We start from the raw sequence: 23,077 nt of genomic DNA on the forward strand, positions 1-23,077 counted from the left end.
AACAAGCCTAAGCAGGCTGTTCACATTTTATCCAATACAATAAAACTGCAAGTTCTGGCGTGAAGAAGTCTAAGGCGGATCTCACCACGCTGTGGTTTCGTGGAATGTAAAACGAGGGTTGTTTTAAGTATTCCAACATAGTGCCGCGGTCACGCGTCCTTCGTATTTGTCTGGTAAATAAAAGCAGGCTTTGCAATTGCAATCGCTTCCTGCGCTCGCGGTTCTCCTTCACTCATGTCATCTCATTTGGGATGCATGACAGTTATAAAACGGGAGCACTACCTGCCGTTACATCCCAGCATGCAGTTCGGCTTGTGGAACTAGCCAAAGTGTTAAGCACGGAGCCAAAGCAGGTCGAAAACCAATAAAAGGCAAACTGTGGCGCTTTTGAACCAACTCGGTGGACCAGATTTTCAGGCAATTCCAACCGAAATACGAGCTGAGTGTATGCGTCAAACCGCTACTCCACCCGGTGCTAGCCAGCTTCACCTGTCGCAAGCAGACTGCAGAGGGCCGACAACATACCGTCAACTGCAGTCTTCCCGCACCCTTATATTTTGTGGCTAAACATGCAAACGTGATCTTTCTTACAAGGAAAGGAATTGCAAACGTCATATTCAAGCATCCCCTAGAAATCAAATGCGATCCTTACTCGAGGCAGAAAACAAAGTGCGCGTGATATTACCGGGCCAAAGCATGATTATTCACAAAATCACCCACTATTTCTACCCGATATGGACGATTGGTCCACCCTCAGCTACTGTGTACGACCCGTAAACAATTTTCCATGAATAAAGTTCCAGAGCTTTCCATTAGAATTCCGTACGTTCGTTGGGGGGACCACACAAAAACAAAAAACCCACAGCACTACTACTAACCCAAACTTAGGATCTGCTGCTCCATGATTGAAACAGCTCACAGAAATTCGCAGCCGCTGGTGCCAGTGGTTATCTCTGTTAGGCGATGTGAACGTCGCGCCGTCAGACCTAGGGCTGAGGTAGCAGACCACAATGCACCGACTATATCTGACCAAGCCCGGCTACAAATAGCACTTCTGTTTCATGCACTGATCAATGTTACGCTTTTAATGCTTGCGTTATGCGGACAACATTCTGCCGTGACGGGCAGGAAAGACATCTGCCGAATGTGCTTTGAGATCAAACTAAAAATAAACAAGGCAGGAATGTGTGCGCAACAACGGGGAGAGGCAAATGAGCGCTGGGGTGGCAACTGACCTTCACTTTGCGAGGAAACGTTAACAAAGTTAAAGTGGGAAAAGGTCCATGTACACAAGACGACGTTAATCAAAAGGTGAGGGTGGAATGCACCATCGACCCTCCACACTCCCAAAACCTCTGCAACTCGCTCTCCAACTACTTTCCCTGCAAAAATCGCAGACATACACAACAGCTTCACAGCATCTGCACCCACCATCACCACCAACAACACAACACCCTCCCACACCAACAAACCACACACCTGGACCCCACCAACTACAAAGAAATCGGCAAAACCATGAACTCCATCCACTCAGGGTCCCCTACAGACCCTTGCCACCACCACATTTTCAACCAGGCCAGCCAAATCATCGCTCCCTAGTTCCGCGCAGTCATCAACAGTTCTTTCAACACCACAACCTATCCAGATGTTTGGAAGCACGCCGAAGTCAACGCTCTCCTCAAAAAACCCAAAGCAGACCCGGAAGACCCCACGAACTACCATCCCATCTCTTCTCCCCTTCCCCGCAAAGGTCACGGAGAAGATAGTTAGGCGTTGACTATCTCACTTCTTAGAAGAAAACATACTCAACGCCTCCCAGTCTGGATTCCGCAAGAACAGCATTGAGACTGCCCTCATCGCCTGCACAGACAACATCAGGACCAGAGTGGAAAAGGGCGAGACAGTCGCCCTCATCCTCCTAGACCTCTCCGCAGCATTCAACACTGTATGCCACTAAACTCTCCGCACACACCTTTTTGACGCCAGAATTTGACACAAGGCCCTGGACTGGCCCACCTCCTTCCTTGCCGAAAGAACCCAGAAAGTTCACCTCCCTCCTTTCCGATCTCCATCCACCAAGATCTGCGGGGTCCCCCCAAGGATCCACCCTCAGCCCCACCCTCTTCAACATCTACATGGCCCCTCTAGCTGACCTCCTCCACTCCCATGGAATCACCATCATCTCATACGCAGACGACACCCAGCTAATCTCCCTCACCAGGAACCCAGCCACCGCCAAGATAAACCTGCACACGGGACTTCAACATCACCAAATGGATGACAGCAAGCCACCTCAAACTAAACTCAAACAAAACAGAAATCATCATCATCTTCGGCCCCAACAAGACTGCATGGAACGACTCCTGGTGGCCCACCACCCTGGCATTGTTCTAGACTCATCCCTCTCCAGGACCCAGCAAATCAACACCATATCATCCTCCTGCTTCAACACCCTTTGCATGTTACGCAAGACTTTCAAATTGATTCCTCTAGAAACAAGAATGGTCATCCATGCCCTCATCAGCAGCAGACTGGACTACGGCAACACCCTCTACGCAGGGACCACAGACAAGCTTCAAAGAAAACTCCAGCAAATTCAAAACGCAGCCACACATCGCATCCTCAACCTCCCTTGCCTCGAACACATATCCACCCACCACAGATCCCTACAATGGCTGCCCATCTACAAAAGGATCATCTTCAAAGTCCTCGTCCACGCTCACAAAGCCCTCCACGACACTGGACCGGCCTACCTCAACGAGCGAGTAAACTTCCACATATCAACTCGACAGCTCTGCTCCGCTGACCTTGCCCTCGCTACAGTCCCCTGCATCCAACGCACCACCTCTGGCGGCAGCTCCTTCTCCCACCTCGCCGGCAAGACCTGGAACTCCCTTCCCACCAACCTACGCAAGACCCAGGACCTCCTAACCTTCAGAAAGCACCTTAAAACATGGCTTTTTGAGCAGTAACCAGCAACCCCACCCGGGAAGCCCCCTACAGCACCTTGAGACCCTAACGGGTGAGTAGTGCCCTTAAGAAATTATTTGTTTGATTGATTGATGCTTCAAGTGAATTCCACTGGAAAACTTCCACAAAATATTAACGAAAAACACATCACTGAAAGTCTACCTGAAGAGGTTGGTTCGAACATGCCACCCATCAACCTTTCAGTGTTGTTAAGATGTGTTCAAGAATAACGTTATGTGCAACTACAAAAGCAGAGTTGGTAAAAAAAATAAAAAATAAAAAAAATAAGGAAGGATAGTGAACTACGTGCGAGGCCCTAGCACTACATTATGCATAGCCCTAGCCTAATTTCAAACTACCATTGCCTCTGGAAAAAATAACACAACAGGTCCTCTGCTCTTTTATGAGGTGCTGCCTTGGTAATGTCAAGGACGATGGGCCTATTTTAACATGAATGAAGAGAGAAGGTTGGGTTGGGGGACGCACACTGCCTCTCATCCCAGCACAGTTCACTCCATTGCAAGCTGGTAAATTCAGTACGCTTACTTCAAAGTTGCTGCACTTTTTCACCAAAGTTAGTGCAAGTAGTGCCGTTATCTCTAGACAGCTCTAGAAGGCCCTTCATCAATAGTTAGCAGAAGCAGGAGAGCACAGAGAAAAAGTTGTCTGGGGTAGCTGGTATACTTCCCAAGTCTTCACAGGTCACAGTACCACTCCACAGGCACACAGGTGCAGCCCAGTTGAACTCATCAGCTCACTAGTTCAAGGGAGCCTTTTAAACACAAGGCAGGAGGGAGCACACTGCCCCTCATCCAAGCACAATTCACCCCATTGCATACTGGTAAATACAGTAAAGCGTGCTTCAAAAGTGGCTATCGTTTTTCACCAAAGTAGGAGCAGGTAGTGCTTTTAGCTCTTGACACACATTTCTGGGTTTAGCCCTTCATCAGTAGAGAGCAGTAGCAGAGAAAGGTCATCTGGGGTTGCCGATATGCTGGCTAAGTCTTCACAGGTCACAGTACTACCCAACAGGCACACAGGCGCATCTGTGCATCCCAGGTGAGCGCATCAGCTCACAGGCCCTCTGCTTTAATAGTTGCTGCCCTGGTAACGTCAAACACAATAGGCCCGTTTTAACATGAATGAATAGGAATTTTGAAAAGCAGTTTATCACCCACTAGGTCTCGGTATAGGACCCTGACTTCCTTGGATGTGTGTGTGCTGCCTTTTGAGGGAGGCAGAGCACTGTTGGCATTATCGTGATCCTTAGGACTATCACACCACAGTGGGAGCCCTTGCTTATCTCCCCAAAGAGCCTCCTTATTTTTAATGCCCAATATGGATCGGAGATTTCCCAGTAGGGTTGACAAATTAAAAATAAGGAACTGAAAGGGTTGAGATTTTGATGATTCCTCGCCTCCTGTGGACCCATTTGTTGTCGCAATTACGCAGGCCTACATTGTACCTGTCCTAATGATGATCCTATAAATTGAGATAAGGATCACCCAGCTTGCATTGATTTATTGTATACATTATGAGCTGTATCTGTGCAAACGCAATTGTGGTACAGTGTACTTTCTTGTCACACGTAATTACACTTTTGCCTGAGCACTTTCCTCACTTTATTCACATTAGGTTCACAGCACACTGCAGTATTTTGTTTTGGAAATTTATGGATGGATTATTGTATATTAAAAACAAGATCGCCATATACTGTTTAGCATTTTGTATTACCTTATTTATGTAGGGACCACAGCAGTTTCATAAAAATTAGCATCCACTAAGGGCATCCTGGCATAAGCACAACAGACTACCAACCTTAAAAGGATTAAGAAGTGAACAGCCAAGCCGTCAATGTCCTTCTGAAGACAGAATCAGAGGGAGCATGTCTGCATTTATCTGGAAGTTTATTCCAGACACAAAGCTGAAAGAAAAGCTGCTACCTCCTGCCCTAATTCTGCAGAATGTGGTGGCCAGTTTGCCACGAAAGGAACACACGTACCTCGTTAGTTCAGACAGCCTGATCAGGTAATGCAAGTATAGAGTTCAAGAACTGTGAAGGGGAGGTAGAGAAAGAAGAGCTATTTTAAATTTGGACAGTTTGCCACAAGAGCTGTGTAAACGTGCTAAGGTGGCCAGAGAATGAATTAAAAGTGAGCATTTTTCAGTAAGAGTCTGGGTGTTGCATTTTGAAAGAGTTGTAGAAAAGGTGCATGGGTACGCCAAGATTATTAAGGGGGAAAGCGATTAGGGACTGGTCAAGTTTTGCAAGATGACAAATTGGCAGAAATTGATAGAACGCAGTGGGTCATCAAACCCAATATGTGCCGTGCAAGAGTGTTGCAATGAGGTACTAGTCACTATCCATCCATACATTTCATACTTTTCAATTTAAAGCAACGAAACAGAATGTCATCTTTATACCAGAATAGGTCTCTTCTACAGTCTATTCAACATTTGCTGATGGCCAAATATAAAACAAATGGTTGTTTTTCACAATTCTCATTTCAGTAATTGTGAAAGCCACGGTACTACAAAAATCTTATTTTGCCCTCAATCTCTGTATGTCATTCAATGGATTAATCACATGAAAATGGGATGTAGAAGTCGGATACGAAGAGTCAATAACCTGACCCGATGTTGGCGACAGCCCCTCAAATAGTATAGATTTTAGGTTGAAAGCAACTCTAAATAGTTATATTTTCACCATACTCACCACCACCACTAATAACGAAGGCAATCATATGATCAGGACATGCTTAGAATTTCCTTTTTTTTTTGCAGACTTTCCTGAGGCCTTTGTCAATAAATGGGAATAAAGTCCACAGAAAACTGGGGCTGTATTCTACATCGTGCCCCGAGAGCAAAAAAAAAAAAAAAAAAAAAAAAAAAAAAAAAAAATTATATATATATATATATATATATATATATATATATATATATATATATATATATATATATATATATATATATATATATATATATATATATATATATATATATATATATATATATATATATATATATATATATATAGTGCTCCACCACTACCACTCGAACAATAGTCTGCCCTCAATACAAAAAAAGTGAACGCCTAGTGCTACCCACTTCTTGTTTTCTCTAGGGAAAGCCTAAGAAAGGAGAACTTTCTGACAGAGTGAGACGGGTAATAATCAGATGTAGTTCAGCTACTGCACTGAGACGATTTCCCTCAACCTACTCATGATCTGGAATAAAGAGGACGATTACACATTCAGTCTTCGATTCATCAGTTTCTTCAAAAAAATGTGTGCTACCCCAACGGGCGTGTCTTCATTTCCAACCATGCCATATCCCAGCTGCTGGTGCAGTGGCAGACAGCTGCCAGGAAGCACTCCACATCTCACCTCTTGAGTATGCCCCTTAGAAGGGAGGAACAGTGATCCCTGCCATTCCCTAACATTCCCATGCAGAAGAATTTCTGATTCATCCGCCCTCAAACAAAGACCGAACCGTAGCCTTCTGTGAAATGTGGACCAGCAGCTTTAAAGAGTTGGCTTGCCTTTCAATAGTTTGATGTTCACATGGCAGGTCTGAGCCTACACTGGGGACAGTGCATTTCTGTGGTACAGCACGCTGCCCTGGTCAGTGAGTCCGGGACAAACGCTTAAAGAAGCGCTGCAGTGCAGAGTGGGGCCAATGTTTTAAGTTGTGTGCACTATACCTTCCCCCAGTGCAAAGACTTTCCAAAAGCACTCACACAGAGCAATGGAAAAGCAAAGCAACTTTGCTGACCACTCATTCAAAAAGACAAAATGAAGCAAATGCTAATTTTTTTTCTCAATATAAGCAGGGGAGCAGGTAAGCAGGTAAGTCTGAAATTCCAGGGAGTTCCATAAAACCTCCCAGAGGTTCCGCCAAGTTCCGCGAGAAGCAGAATTTCAGCACATCGTGCTGATTTTTAACGCCTGGAGCTTGCTGCGCAAGCACCTTACAGCACACCAGAGTGCTACTTCTTTCTGCCACTCGAGTAGATTTTCTACTCAAGCAGCAGCTTTCTCAACGGTAATGACCTGTTGCAAATGCCCGCATTGTGTAATCACTCCAGGACTCGCTTTAGCGCTAGATTTTGTAGCTATCAAAGTTAACGCTGGTGACCCAAGCACGAGAAAAACACTGCGTTACAGGTTTAAAGGGCAAAAATCTGCATACTACGCAGGTGAAGCAGAGTGTACCACCCACCCCTAAGGCAAAACCTAAAACTTAGAGACACACTGCTGCCAATGGGGAACCACAGCCCTAGGCTCTCTGATTACCATTGCCCTGTCATCACAATTTCTGGCCCATGCTAATACCACCACTGGACCTGGGTAGAATAGGTTTTTAACACCTGTAGCACACGAATTTTCAGAGTGTTTGGAATTTGTAACACCCAGAAATCACATATAAAGACATAGTAGGAATGTTCAGCATATTCCAATTCATTAGGCGGTGAAAGCCCCAACTTTTCTATGCAGCAGCAGTCTGACTAGAGCTTACAAAAACTGACGAGGATCGGTGCCATTGAGGGTCTGGCGTCAGCTCAAAGGCGATGCTTTGGGCCCTCTTATTAATGGAGGATGTCAGGTTGAACTACATTTAAACAACTGCAGCTAATTTTAGGCCAACCTCCACTGTGCATTTGTCTGAAAGACCTACTGCTATCAATCATTTAAAATATACTAGACTGGCTTTGTCCAAGCTCTGAGGAGTATGACTTTTTAACCTCTTGCTATGGGCTGTTTGGTGTTCTCTTCCACCTCCCATGGAAAACTTACATCATAGTTTAATGGAGAATACACGCATTAGGCGTTGACAAAACTGCACTGCATTTCAAGACTGCCCTCAACACTACTTCGCGGTTCTTGTAATGTCTGAGGAAATCCTACATTCATAAGCGAAACAGGTGAACAGTGTGTGGTATCACTTTTCTTCAGGCTTTGTTAACAGTTCCTTGATAATACGGAGCCGCATTTGCCAAACGGAGCCGCATTTGCCAAGCAGGCCCGAAGAAAAAAAAAAAAAAAAGGCCCTCGCTCGAGGTACACAAGAACATAGTAGATGTTAACATATTCTTCAGCGCTCTCGCACAGCGAAAAAATGTCTCTCGTGCTAAATTCTACACTTAAGAGTGTTTTGCTGGACTGGAATGCATATATACTTAGTTAGTATTGTTTTTACTTTTTTCTTGTTCGCCTGTACCACAAGAATATATATTTCAGTATTTTCAAGCATCCGGCGGAAAAAAAAAAAAAAAAAAAAAAAAAAAAAAAAAAAAAAAAAAAGAAGAAGAAGAACGACACACATGGCTACAAGAACATGTGTATGTTAATCAGATGCACCGGTCATGACGTTTAGGTTGTGAACATCCCATGTCCGACCCAGACAACAGCAATCAAACATGCCTGAGAATATCAATGCAATGACAGACTGATGACAAGACCAGCAAGAACTGCATTACGCCTTTCCAAGTTTGTAGAGAAGGCAGGTTTAATGGAATTGATTATCACGGAGAACACTCAGCATGTAGTCTTGTCAGGCAACTCATCTTCTTGAACTGGGCTGGGTTCAAGAAGAATCCATGTTGATTAAGCAGCTGCCATGTACATCCCTTTGAGACTCTTCACCCAAGTGTGAACTACTCGATGTGCCTGGGTCTAAGGCCACAACAGCCGGTGGTGCACTTACAAACAGCAGGTGCATAACAGAAAAAAAACAGGCTGAAGATAAGAAGCAACATTAACCGCAGCATTCCGCACCAAGAAGCAAGGGAGCGGCCACAACTGCGACAGAAGTCTCGGCATGCATACTTCAAACACAGAATATGCTCATTATAAGGGTAGATTAGCCAGAAGCGTACGAGATATATGCAGCAAAGTGCTGCCATGGATACATCTCTCCAACATTTAAACTAGATTAGTAGTGATGAACAATTATAACTCTGGCATCTTCTTTGGGTGCCGAGGCAGTCATCGGTTGCAGGGCAGCATTCATGGTGGGTGTGCTCAAATTTCTTATGACTCTGGTAGGACTATGCTACTGCACTTCACTTAAATAACCTTGTGCTCACTTTTTTTTTTTTTTTTTTTAAACAGTTGCTTGGTTAAGTAGCTCAGTCTTTTCCCAAAGTCAAGGGACATATCGGAAACTCTGATGACACAAACTGCACACAATGAAAAAAAAAGCTGTCTCCAGTCAATTACAAACTGGTACCACACGGTTGGTAAATTAACAGACTTAAGGTGTCTGTACCTTCGTTACAGCTGATCGTGGACATGTGTTATAACAGAGTAAGAACTACTGGACAGCAAGTTCTGATGAGGACAGCAGAAGCTCCCAAGTTTTCAATTTGGGTGCACCACATCGCTCTAATGCAATACCCCACAAAAACTAAGCCGCATAAAGACAGACAGACCGACCTGACGACACGGGTTCACAACTTCCTGCTAACCAACACGATTCTCTCAGAAATTGAAGTTATTTGCAAGCTGCTTCGGGAAAGTTTACCACAACCTAATTGCCGCATCAATTTCTAGTGAATAATCTTTTGCAGTGCCACTACCAAAAAGAAACTGAGGTCTAACCCATCGGTCAGCCTATCCTAAATGGTTTCTGCGGTATCACCAAGAAATTAAGTCACGTCCCTTTCGTTCAGATCTGTCGCTCCCACGAAAAGTAAATTTATCACAAAGACATTTTCAATCACGGTTGACTCCAGGCTGGGCAGGCAGGCTTTAAACTGCTCTCTGCAGCCATCGACACCAGGGTGCACCACACGCTGTCCGTACAAGGTTTGCTTGTGGTGGATATTTCATTTGGTGGACCTTTTATGTTAAATTATGCCGCAACGCCGATTTCACTATTTTACAATCTATGTAATCTAATAGAGCTTGAAGCAGATCTACTTGGGCAATCCCGGAACTCCTGCCCTCAAGACCAGCGATTTCAATAGCGTTCCGATCCTCATCGAAGGGGTAACCTTCCTAAAGTCATGTTTTTTTCTAAACACAAACACCTTTCAACTCAGGCCTTTCAAAAAATTTAGCCCCACAAAAAAAAAAAAAAAAAAAAAAAAACCACACACAAGAAGAATACACGCAGTAATCTGAACTCAATCACTTGATGAATATGTGAACTTGAAACTGTCCTAAAGGAAGACCAATCTGATTTTAGGGAACTAATATAAACTGAAGTAGACGTTGGCAGCTCATCTCAAACTAAAACCATAGTCTGTGCTCTGTATTGTGCTAATTTGTGTCACCGACACCACAAAAACTACTCTAAACAAAAAGGGATACAGAGCAGAGCAACTGGTCACCACACCCAGCATTCACGGGATGGGTGTATCCTCACGCACATCCGGTTTTTGAATGGTACAAATGGGGTGGGAAATGTGTTGACAACTTAAATCGCAGAAAAAGCGCTGCCAGTGTCCACCAATGCTACTTTATCCGAAAGGCTTAATATAGCCTAGCCAAGAATGTGCATACTTACCTCACAGGTCTGCATACAAATACAAGAGCTATTAAAAACAACGTGCGTCCCCAAAGTAGAAGTTCATTAAACACGTGACTTTTCCAAGCACAGGGGCACAATATTTTTATTCTGAAGGAAAGGCACCTACATCATAAAGCAGCTTACCTTCATAGAAATAACAAGCTGACCTTGGTAACAAGCCTCAGACCTTAGTAATATAAAACCTGGAATGCCAAATTATGGGTTATGACGGTTCGGTTAAAAGGTCTAGCTATAGTTAGGAGCCACTGTTTTTGGCGCAGCATATCGATTAACCTTGTGTTTGCCCATCTTTAGAAAGTCTTCTGTTCCCTGTGAGGGACGCCATGTCTTTTGGATCGAATGCCTGGCTGGAGAATCAAGCCACGACAATGGGGACTCGGGGGGAGCAGAGGGCTTGCCCGGTCTCCCCCAGGGCTTTTCGGGCCGGAGTGGTACAGGCCACTGATGAGTTGGGGATTGGAGGGCAGTGCAGGAAGGGGCGGGTTGTTGGTGGGAGGATAAAGGACAGGGGCAGGGTGTGGGCGGCCTCTTTGGCCGTCGTCACACCCAGTAGGCGTGTTTGTCTTCGTGCTGTGGAGTTTTTGTAGGCTTGTGGTAGGCGTTTCATACTGGTTTTGGAGGCGTTTTGGGGTGGAGCGTATAATTGGTATTGATTTTGCTTTAGCGTAGTGGAGTTTGTTTTGCTGTGGTCGTGTTAGGATCAAAATTGGTTGTTAAAGATATGGAGTTGAGCAAAGTGGTGCAGGCCCTTAAAATATTGAGGGATGAGGGTAGGGAAGATTTAATTAAGGATGGGGTCTTGGAGGAAGCGTGGGTGGGCTTGAAAAGGCCGAGGAGGTTGTCTGCGCAAGGTGTTAGTGCTGCCGTGGCAGCTTGCTCCCCGCCGTCGGGAAAGCCTAAAAAGTTAAAAAAAAAAAAAGCGCGGATGGTCGGAAAGTCACGCGCTCACCTGTTAGTGTGCAGGAGGCTTTTGAGCCGTTTCCAAAGGTGGCGGAGGGTGTGGTTCCTCGTAGGAGAGGAACGGGACATCTTTTGAGGAGATCTGGGGTTTCTCTCGTGCGGAGAGAGATGTGTGGGCCGAGTGAGTGCGGTGACTAAAGGAGAGAGACAGGGGGCGCGGCTTGGCAGCGCGCGCGCTTCAGGCACTCTGCGTGGTGGGCGGGTGTTAAAACAAGCCCAATTGCCGTGTAACAACGCGTTGGAACGTGAGGCGGCCATTTTAGATGAAAGGACCTTGGGGGGCACAATCAAAATGGCGGCGCCCATGGAACAGGGCAATTCGGGTGCGATTTTAATCGGAGAAAGGGCTTTTGGCAACAAGACAGAAGGCGAAGGAGGGCAGGGAACGGGAGGAGGACGTCATTGTTATATCTGATGAGGAGCAAGAGGGGCAAGAGAGTTTTGGTTTTGTTGAAAGCTTTATTGCTGAGCAGGATGTGAATTTTTTGAGTAAAGGAGTTGGGGCAGATGGTTTAATGAGTCCAGTTTGGTAAGGTGTTCGAGTATAAGGAGTTTTGAAGGAAATGTTAGCGCACAGAATGTTTTGCATGTGAGTGAGCAGGTGGATTTGGTGGATCAGGAGGGTGTGTTGGTAAAAGGTTTGGTTTATGGTCAGGTAGGTAGGTGTGCGAAAAGGGATAAGGATAAGGTTTTGTTGGATAGGTGGAAGCCAGCTTTTCAAGAGGTTAGCGCTGGGTGTGACGCTCCTCGGTTTCCGGGCAGGCCGGGTGATTTGACGGTGCATCAGGATGCTGGGCGGCATGCTGGTGGGCAGAGTTTCCCGGTTAAGGCCAGGGCGCCTTTGATACACCGGAAAGAAGGGAGGGTAAATTCCGGAGCGGTTTACCTGACGACGAGGGAAGCGGTGGTACGAGGTTCGCTGGGTCACGGTGCGGGCTCAGTTTTAGAAGACGAACAGCCCTCCACCAGCTGGGGCGCTGGTGCAAGTTTCGAAAGGCATAAAGAAACTCTGCTTGATTATGATGAAGACCACCAGGATACAAGGGTATCAGCACCGGTGTTGCAGTCAACGGTTCCGGAGGTGGTCTAGGGCGATCATTCTGGGAATCGGCGCAGGGCCTCGGCGGGGACTTTACCTAGAGGTGAGATGGGGATGGGTCGAATTGTTGGTGGTAATTATGGGAGGGAAGTATGTGGTTTTGGTGGGGTTGATGCTTCTGTACAGGTGGATTGCATTAAAGATGATGGGGCAGGTAAGTCAGAGGTTACTGGGGATGTGCGTAAAGAGGATGGGTCAAAGGTTTTGCAGGAGTCGGTAAAGGCAGGGGGCGTAGTTGGTGCGGATGTTTCGGTAAAAGGTAAAAAATTGCCGTACATGGGAGTGGCGATGCCTTTGGGGGCGCATCTCACTCAGAACCTAAAAGATAAGATTTGGAAAGGTGAATTTGTGGATGTGTTTAAACTATTGCATAGAGAGGTGCAAGCGAAAGAAGGGTCAAAGGAAGAGGAATGGGAGCTGGCCAGGAGGCCTAAAGTGCCTACAAATATTGAAAATTGGACATCAGCTTTTCTGATCTATGCAAGTGTTTATTGTGAAAAGCACGTGGATTTGTGTGTTGCTTTATTTAAATATATGGATGTGGTGCGGCGGGCCCAAATGGATTATGGGGGCTTTGGGTGGTTCAGGTACGACGAGGAATTTCGTGCAAGGAAGGCAATGGATCCCTCCAAGGTTTGGGGGGAAATAGATAATGAGTTGTGGATGCAGTGGTTAAGGACAGCCAGGTATGCTCCTACTACGCACACTGCAAGCGGATTGCCGGTGCAATATAAGCCCTTTCAGGGGCGTCCCACCCAATTTGGGGTGGGTTTTGGACAGCGTGGGCAGTTGCAAGGGAATGGGTCTTGCTGGGCATTTAACAGCAGCTTCTGCAATAGGCAGCCGTGCAGATTTCGGCATGATTGCTCCCATTGTGGAGGCAGGCACCCAGCGTTTTGGAGGCATGCACTGGGGATGGCAGGGACAGCAAAATAGAGGTGCTGACAGGGGCAGAGGCCAGATTTAGCATGTTGTTGGAAAAGGGCCCTACGCCTATTAAGTGTGAGATTATTTCATATTGGCTACGTTGGTATCCTCGAAGGGATGAAGCGAAGGTGTTGTGTAGTGGTTTTGTTGAAGGTTTCCGTTTATGCTATCAAGGTCCTAGAGTGCGAAGTTGGGCCAATAATTTGAAATCGGCAAGGTCTTATCCGGAGGTTGTTCAGGCAAAATTAGACAAGGACTTGGAATTGGGAAGAATTGTAGGCCCCTTTTTGGAGTGGCCTTTGGCCAACTTGACGATTTCGCCCCTAGGCGTGGTTCCTAAAAAACAGACAGGTGAATTTAGGCTGATACATCATTTGTCTTGGCCAGCGGGGAGTTCAGTCAATGATTTTATCGCTGTTGAGGACACTGTTGTGCACTATGCGTCAGTGGATGAAGCTGTTGCCTTGGTGAAGAAGTGCGGGCAAGGGGCAGAGATGGCAAAAGCGGACATTAAATCAGCGTTTCGGTTACTGCCTGTTCACCCGGAAGATTTTTCTTTGTTGGGGATTCAGTTCGGGGGTGCGATTTATGTGGATCGCATGCTTCCAATGGGTTGTTCGGTTTCTTGTTCCTTGTTCGAAATGTTCAGCACGTTTTTGCAGTGGTGTTTGCAGTACAAGAGAGGGGACAGGTTGGCGACACATTACTTAGATGATTTTTTCTTCGTGGGGGTGGCAGGAACAGGTTCATGTGGCAGGGCTTTGTTGGATTTTGAGGAATTGATGTCTGAATTTGGGGTTCCACTGGCAAAGGAGAAGACGGAGGGCCCTTTGACATGTATTAGCTTTCTTGGCATTGAGCTGGATTCGTTGAGGATGGAGGTGAGGTTACCTCAGGACAAAGTGAGGCAGTTGATTTTGCTTTTGGGAGACACGGTAAAAAGACATAAGTTGGAGTTGCGGCGAGCTCAGGAATTACTGGGACATTTGAATTTCGCTTGTAAGGTGGTCAGAGTGGGAAGAGCCTTTTGTAGGAGACTTGGTTTTGCAATAAGGGGTCCGACGTTACCGCATCATCACATTAGGATCAAGGCTCAGGTGAGGGACGATCTAAAAATGTGGATTTGTTTTTTGCAGGAGTTTAATGGAGTGTCTATGTTGGTGGATGACTCGGATTGGTTTTGGCAAGTGGAGTTGTTTTCTGATGCATCTGGAGCCCAAGGTTTCGGGCTGTTTTGGGATGGTCATTGGATGGCGGAGGCTTGGCCAGCCAAATGGAAGGAAGCAAGGCATAGCATTGCCTTTTTGGAATTTTTTCCATTAGTGGTGGCGTTGATAGTCTGGGGTTCCCACTTGGCTAATCGGAATGTGGTGTTTAATGTGGACAATCAGACAGTTGTAGCTTTGGTGAATTCGCAGAAGGCGAAGGATGTTAAGGTTTTGAAATTGCTGCGTATTTTCTTGTTGCATTGCTTGAAATTCAATGTTCTGTTCAAGGCCAAGTACATCCCTGGAATCAATAATGATATTGCTGATGCCCTATCTCGTTTTCAGTGGCAGAGGTTCCGTGGTCTAGCACCGGGAGCGGTTGTGGAGAAGACGCTGGTACCGGGGGAGTTGTGGGCTTTAGGAGATTAAGGATGTTGGAGCTGGTACAGCGGTCTATAGCCCTGTCTACAAGGAAGAGTTATGGTCAGGCCTGGTTGGAATTCTTGGAAGCAGGAGCGGTGAAAGTGGTTGGGGGGGGAATGACGTCGTCATTAGGAGACGAGATATGGCGGTTTGCTTCATTATGCATCTGATCGATAAAGGTTTGTCTGCTGTTACAACTGCAGGTAAGTTGGCGAGGATATCATTTTACGGTAAGTATTTTTGGGGTTATGACCCAGTGGAAGGGGAGATTTGCAGGCGGATCTTAGCGGGTTGGGCCAGGTCAGGAGGTGCAAGGTGGGATAGAAGGAGGCCAATCACATCACATTTATTGCGGGCCATTTTACGGGCACTGGAGGTTGTTTGTTTTTCAGAATGGGAGGTGGGTTTGTTATCTTTATGCATGGCTTGGCTTTTTCATGGAGCTTTTCGTATTTCAGAGTTGTTAGGTTTAAAGGGGAGGGAAGGTTTATTGCTTTCCAATGTACAGGTAAGTGGAGGGAATGTTGTTGTTTGGTTGGGTAAAACTAAAGGGGATCAGTTGGGCAGGGGTCAGGAGGTTGTTTTACGGCATACAGGCTCTCAAGATTGTCCGGTTAGGTCGTGGTTCTCTTTTGCAGGTAAGTTGCCGGAGTCCGCAAGGTTTGTATTTTTACAGCAAGATGGTTCTTCTTTATCGGCGTCTCAGGTTTTGGCGGTTTTAAAAATGTGCATGAGGCAGTTGGGTTTGGATCCGGGATTATACGGGACCCATTCGTTTAGGATTGGCGCGGCAACAGAAGCCAGGAGGCTGGGGAGGAGTGATCAAGTAATTCAAAACTTGGGTAGGTGGAGGTCACAGTGTTTTAAACGTTATATTAGAGCAGATAAATGATCATTGGGTGATTTTTCATGGTCAAGGGGTTATTTTCAATCTGTTCTCTGGCTCCTTTGTAACTATCTGCTCTTTTCCTCCTGTTCTAGCTGTCGGTTTCGGGGTGCTTTCCTTTTGGGTGGGGCTTATAGTGCGGGGGTGAAACATATTTTAACATCTTTTTTGCTTCATAGGTTGTGTTGGGGGTCCAGACGGAGTGTGTACGGTGTGGATCGTCGGGCACTCATTCATTCGCTGGGCGGAGAAGCAGGCTGCGACGAGGCATTTTGGTCGACAATTGGGTTTGGATGGTGTGAGGGTTAAAGTTAGTTGGGTGGGTAAGAGTGGGATGAGGTGGGGAGAGCTTTTATATGTTCTTTCACAAAGGATTCGGCAAGGAGTTTGCCCTGATTTACTGGTTATTCATCTGGGTGAAAATGATTTGGTTTCACTTTCGGGTATCGGTTTACTGAAGGCGATGAAGTTAGATTTGCTACGCATTAAGGAGAAGTGGTCAGGGACACACACTGTCTGGACTGGATTGGTACCTCGGAGGTTCTGGAGGGGGGCACATTCTTTTCAAGGCATAGAGAAACAAAGGAAGAAGGTGAATAGGGAAATGAGGTCTTTTTGTAGAATTCAAGGTTTTTCTGTACTGAGTCATGATAATATTAGTGGTTCGGATGTAGGTTTTTTCCATCAGGATGGAGTTTATCTATTCTTTTTGGGTAATGAGATTTATTTGTTTGAGTTACGAATGGTGATTGCGGACCTGTTGGGGGTTAAGCTATGGGATAGATACATGGGGTCGGGTGGGGCAGGAAAACGCCTACCGGGTTTTCATGTGTGGCGGGGGGTTTCTGGTCAAGAAGCATTTCGGGTGGGGAAGGGGATCGATATAAAGATCAGTGGACAGGGAATTTACACACAGCAAGGGGAATTTTAGAAGGGATGGGTAAGGGGTAGGTCAGGTCAAGGTGGTTGGCATAAGGGGTAGGTTGAATGGGTTCTTTAGAGGGAGGGGGAGGGGATAGGAGGAAAGTTATGTATTAGTGAGGTTATGTAGTTTTGTAAGGCTTTATGCCAAGGTGTTTATATTGCCAGACCTGTTCTATTAAAGTGGCCTTTTACCCCTTAACAACGAGTTTGTGGTTTGTTCACTCTTTGGGCCCGAAATGTACTCCAACCCCAGCAGATGGTGACAATTTCTCTTTCATACCAGACTTCGGGGAGACAATCATCTGACTGCAGGCTTTTCCTGTACCTGACGTACGGAAGCCTAGGAGACCAGTCCCATGGAAGTGGAAGCCTGTATTTCTCCTGGATGGATGTTGGGGTGTTCTGTGTGTGCGAGAGGACAGGGGAACCCACATCACTAACCCAATAAAGTGTTGACCTTGCACTATCACTCTTGCCCTTTGGTACGCCTCTTTTCCATGTATGAAACCCTCCACTTATCTCTTGGGCTGCTTAGCATACGTGAGTCTCGCTGGGAATCCACAAGGCTAAAAGAAAGCCCCCTGCTTACTATAGTTTTGCAGGTACCCCAGTGGGATGGGTTTCTGCTGTCCTTTCAAATCACTTAAAATGCACTTTTTTAGTAAAGACATACCCGATCAGCCAGCCCAGAACAGAAATAAATGACTGCATTGTGCTTACTCCTTTCACGAAGAAATGCTGCCGATAGGGCCAGGAGGTACACCACTGTCAGCCCAGGGTAACAGAACGTTAAGAGTTGGCAAGAAAGACCCATGAATCCCCTCTGTTCTAGTGGATTAATAAGCAGAGGACTCATCTCCAACGTCTCCACAGGAAGAAAGCCTTTCCAACATATCTTACATCAAACTCTTTGGCATTAAAGAGTTGTCCGTCAACACTGTTGACTTGTGATGGGACGTCGAGGTCATCATCACACACTCGAGTCAATAACCTGCGACTAAACCAGACTAATTGGGAGAGCGGCAGCGTGAGAGGAAGGGAGTTGGTGTTCTAAAAGCATGTTCTGCATCAGGAGATCTGGATCCAGAGTCGTAGGAGGGACTTCGGCAGTTTTATGCTATAAATTACAGCATCATCTCGACACGATGACTGCCCAAAACTTGAGCGAGACAGTGAAAGTCTGACACTTTCTTCAGAGGCTGGAAAATATAAGGCTTAGTGCCAAGTAACGTCACTAAACACAGCAAGATAGATACTATTAGCAGACAAAGACCCTGAACAAAGCAATGCCAAAGAACCACAGGCCACCCCTGGTCATAAAACTCTATAGCATAATGCCCAAAGTGAAGTTTACCCGAACTGTATGGAATCGCATCCCCGTTAGTTAAGGCACGTCTGATTTTTCTCAAGCATGGATACATATTTTTATTTCTCCATTTCTTATATTTGCACGCATCACATTTTTAAAAACACAATTTCCGACTACACATTCACCTTTATTTTATGTTTTCATATATACACTGCATTGAGTTCCTAAACCAACATCACTCTGCAAGCAGAAGGCTGATTACATTAACGTGTCTTCAAGCTAAGACCAAAAACTTAGGTGTTTAAAAAGTAGTGACCTCTGCTAAAGGATCCAGGCCACTGGTCCAGATGCAAAACATTATCCGTTATAAGGTCGGCCCAGTAGCCAGAAAAGATGAAAAAGGACGAGGAACCAACATAAAAAAGGTACACTATAGAGAAACTCAAGTACTTCAGTGATTGATAAGCCAACTAAGACTTTCACCAAGTGCTGGTGAAAGGCTCATTAGAGGGCACCCTATACAACCTCTCAAGTGTATATGTATACCCACTGCTCTCTACCTCCACGTTGACTACACTTACGGACTTGATCCTGTCTTACCTGATAGGCTTGCTCATCGGGTGGAAGGGGGGGTGATATGGGTGCCTAGCCCGCTAGGCCTCAGGCTATGCGACGCTTGGCGGGTCTGGAATTCTACTACACACAGTTATACACATGCATCTGCACCACAAGGCTCCCTCACCTGTATAGACCTTTTTGCTATATACCTCCTCCACATACGAGGGGCCTCTCTGATCAAGCACAAGTTGCCCTTCAGATGGGTAGCCCTTGTGTGGAGTCAGAGAGAAAATCCTGGTGCCTCTACACCTGGTTTCTCATGGACAATCAGATTGTCCAGTCTCTGGAAACGAGACCTGGAGGTCTTCCACAACACTAATCAAGGGACAGTTGATCCAACCCGGGTGCTGTGGAGTGGGGGGTGGAGGGGAAGATGGAAATGCCCGATCCCACATTGGTGGCCAAGCTCGCAGAGCACAGATCCACATTGCACAATTTGAGGCCTCGAACCTACAGCGTGAAACTAAGGACGGAGGAGATCAGTCTGAACTCCCGAGCAGCTGTCTGGCCATGGAAAGGGCAGACCAGAAACAGGCAAACTTCTTTGGCTCACCACAAGGTCACTAGTGGGCCCACCTCAACCAATGCATTTGCAGCCTACCACAGATCCCTATACCCCATGACACCTCGACCCCCACAGGAGACATCATCCACTGCTAACTGATATCCTGATACGTACACTAACCTGAACTGGAGGCTCTTGACCAACCTCTAACAGTATGGGTGCTCAGAGACACCCTCTCAGGCCTCCACCTGGGGAGAACCCTCGATCCCAACAGATTTACCATGGAACACTTTTATAAACGGCAACTTCCTATGCCTCCAATCTGGAATATGCTCCTTGTAGTGGTTGATCAAGGCCACTTCTCACTAGAGATGGAATTGGCCACTTAGAAATGGGGTCTCTAGTTGCAAGTCAGTTTGCACCCTGTCCAAGTAGGGACCCTCACTCTAGTCAGGATAAAGAAGATACCCGCTCAGATACCCCTGCTCACCCCCTTCGTAGCTTGGCATGAGCAGTCAGACTTCTCTCAGAAGCAATGTTTAAAGCATTTGCAAATAACACACAGTAATAAGTGAAAACACTACAAAAGGACACCACACCAGTTTTAGAAAAATAGGCAATATTTATCTATATAAAACAAGACCTAATATGATAAAAATCCAACATATAGTAATAAAAATATGAATTCTGCAAGATTTACTCAAAAATACAGGTCTGTGAAGTCGATAGCTCTACCTAGAGCTATCACGGCACCGTGATCAACAAAACCAACAGTTCAGGCCAGCCGCGGCGTTGCTGGCCAGCTACGGTGGCAGGAAGACCTGCGAACAGTACCTTGGATTTGCAGGGCGTCGTGATCCTCACAGTGAGCGGTGTCGGTTCCGGAGTCAGTGCAGGAGTAGTGGGGCCCTGGAGGTCATACACGTTGCGGATCGAACTCCAGGCTGATGAAGTCAGGTGCACCGGTGTGGATGGCGTCGGGGCTGCAGTGCAAAGTGGGACGATGCGATGTGCGGTGCCCACAGGTCACGGTGCAAGCAGCAGCTCAGTAACGGCGTCAGTGAGACCAGGGCTACGATGTGAAGTGGGGCGGTGCGATGTTCACAGTTCATGGGGCAGGCAGCGGAGTCATCGTTGCTGAAGCGCTGTCGTCGGTAGGCCCAGGCCAGCGGTGTGGGACGGGACGGTGCTTCCTGACTCCCACGAGCGGTGTCCACATACCACGGTGCAGGCAGGATGCCTGGTGACGACAGGAGTCGATGATGCTGGCGCCGGTGCTTCGTGTACCTCTTGAGTGGTGTCCACAGGCCATGGTGCCGGTGTCAAAAGGAGCGTAGTCATAGATGCCCCGGCTGTGGTGTAAGCAGACAATGCTGGAGTGCGGGGCCCACAGGTCACTGTGCGAGCAGCGGCTCAGTGAAGTCGTCAGCAGTGAGACCAGGGTTGCAGTGCGAAGCAGGGCAATGCGACTCCGTGTGGTGGGTAGGTCAAGGTGCAGGCCAGCAGCGTCGTTGGCGGCGGCGCAGTGGTTTTTCCTCTTGAGCAGCACAGAACACTGTTCCCAGTGCTGCAGGTTGAGGAAACTGAAGTCTTTGGTGTCCTTGAGACTTCCAACAGGAGGCAAGCTCTGCTCCAATCCCTTGGAGAACTTTCTCAAGCAGGACACAGAAAAGTTCACCTTTTGCACTCTTTTCAGGCAGAAGCAGCAACTGCAGGCCAGTCCAGTAAAGGGACAGTACTCCCCCTTCAGCTCTTCTCCTGGGCAGAGGTTCCTCTTGATTCCAGAAAGATTCTAAAAGTCTGGGATTTTGGGTCTTATACCCAGTTCTGCCTTTGAAGTTGGCAAACTTCAAAGTAAAGCCTCAGTGTCTACAAGATCCTTCCTTGTCCAGGCCAGGCCCCAGACACACACCAGGAGGCCAGAGATTGCATTGTGTGAGGGTAGGCAAAGTCCTTTCAGGTGTGAACGACCACTTCTCCCTCCTCTCTAGCTTAGATGGCTCATCAGGATATACAGGCTACACCCCCACCCCCTTTTGTGTCACTGTCTAAAGAGATGCTAAACAGCTCAACTGTCAAACTGACCCAGACAGACAATCCACAAACAGGCAGAGCCACAGAATGGTTTAAGCAAGAAAATGCCTACTTTCTAAAAGTGGCATTTTCAAACAGACAATGTAAAAACCACCTTCACTAAAAGATGTATTTTTAAATTGTGAGTTCAGAGACCCTAAACTCTGAATTTGTATCTACTCTCAAAAGGGAATCTGGGCTTTTAAGGATATTTAAAGGCAGCCCCCATGTTAACCTATGAGAGAGATAGGCCTTGCATAGTGAAAAACGAATTTGGCAGTATTTCACTGTTAGGACATAAAACACACTAATATGTCCTACCTTAACCATACACTGCACCCGGACCCTGGGGCTACCCAGGGCTTACCTTAGGGGTGCCTGACATGTAGTAAAAAGAAAAGGTTTAGGCCTGGCAAGTGGGTACACTTGCCAAGTTGAATTGGCAGTTTAAAACCGCACACACAGACACTGCAGTGTCAGGTCTGAGCCGTGGTTACAGGGCTACTAATGTGGGTGGCACAACCAGTGCTGCAGGCCCACCAGTAGCATTTGATTTACAGGCCCGGGGCACCTCGAGTGCACTTTACTAGGGACTTACCAGTCAATCAAATATGCCAATCATGGATAAACCAATCAACAGTACAATTTCTATAAGGAGCACTTGCACTTTAGCACTGATTAGCAGTGTTAAAGTGCGCAGATACAATAAACCAGCAAAAACAGACCTGACAAAATAGGCGGAAGAAGGCAAAAAGTTTGGGGATAACCTGGCAAAAAGGGCCATTTCCAACACACATAGTGGTCTTGTTGAAAATTGGAAAAACCCCAGACCAGCGTGTCTTGTACTGGCCCATTTCCCTCATTAACACCAAGGTCAAACTCTCTTCTAAACTGCTGGCAAGGTGCCTGCTTCACTCACTTGGCTGAATGGCCATCCAAACCAATGAGGCTTTATCCCCTGCCATAGCACCAGATACTGTATCCGTACGGTCCACCTGACCCTAGCCCACTTTAAAAAAGTTAAAATGCGCTACTGCACTAATGCTTCAACTTCAAGAAAGCCTTTGATTCCCGGGCTGGGTCTTCTTGCGAGAGGTAGTGGCCAGGAGGAGCACAGGGCCAGGTTCTGCACTTATGCCCAAGCCTTGTATGCTGAGCCACAGGTATGGGTCAGTGGTTTGTTCTCCCCAAGATAACCCATTCTCTGGGGCACCAGAAAGGGTTGCCCCTTCGCCCTTTTATCCTGGCCATAGAACCCCTACCGTCAAAGATACTCTGCAAAACACAAATGTAGGGGGATGTGAAGCATTAGAAGACATGAAAACTTTGTACACGAGGTTCTCCTGTTCATGGTATGCATGGCCGAAACAGGGCCCTGTCACCTCCATCCTCAACGTGTATGCAGAGGCATTGGGACTGAAGGTGAATGGATCCAAATCGCTCTTGGTCCCCCTTATTGGGGACAGGAATGAGCAGGTTTGGCATCCCGCCCTGCCGATTCGGTGCCTTACATTTTGGTACTTTGGAACTTTCCTTTCCCAGCCACTGGTTTGCTGTCTTAGCCTCCAGGGAATGGAAATGCCTCTGGGCGGACAAACCCCCACGGATCTCCTATAATAGATGTGTCCATTTCACGTAA

General features: G+C 46.7%; 1 protein-coding gene across 3 annotated transcripts in view; it reads right to left on the reverse strand.

Annotated features, from left to right (window-relative positions):
* Positions 1–23,077, reverse strand: part of MYL12B (myosin light chain 12B) — a 34,325-nt gene that overhangs the window by 5,806 nt on the left and 5,442 nt on the right. The window contains exon 1 of one of the 3 annotated variants that reach the window (XM_069219957.1): positions 879–1,006. The exons of the other annotated variants lie outside the window; for them this stretch is intronic. Coding sequence (XP_069076058.1) covers positions 879–903 — 25 coding nt within the window. The 5' untranslated portion in view covers positions 904–1,006. Of the gene's footprint in view, positions 1–878; positions 1,007–23,077 lie in introns of those variants that run through there. 3 annotated transcript variants of the gene reach the window in all.

Source organism: Pleurodeles waltl, chromosome 2_2 (genome assembly GCF_031143425.1).
Source record: "Pleurodeles waltl isolate 20211129_DDA chromosome 2_2, aPleWal1.hap1.20221129, whole genome shotgun sequence".
NCBI classification, from domain to species: Eukaryota; Metazoa; Chordata; class Amphibia; order Caudata; family Salamandridae; genus Pleurodeles; species Pleurodeles waltl.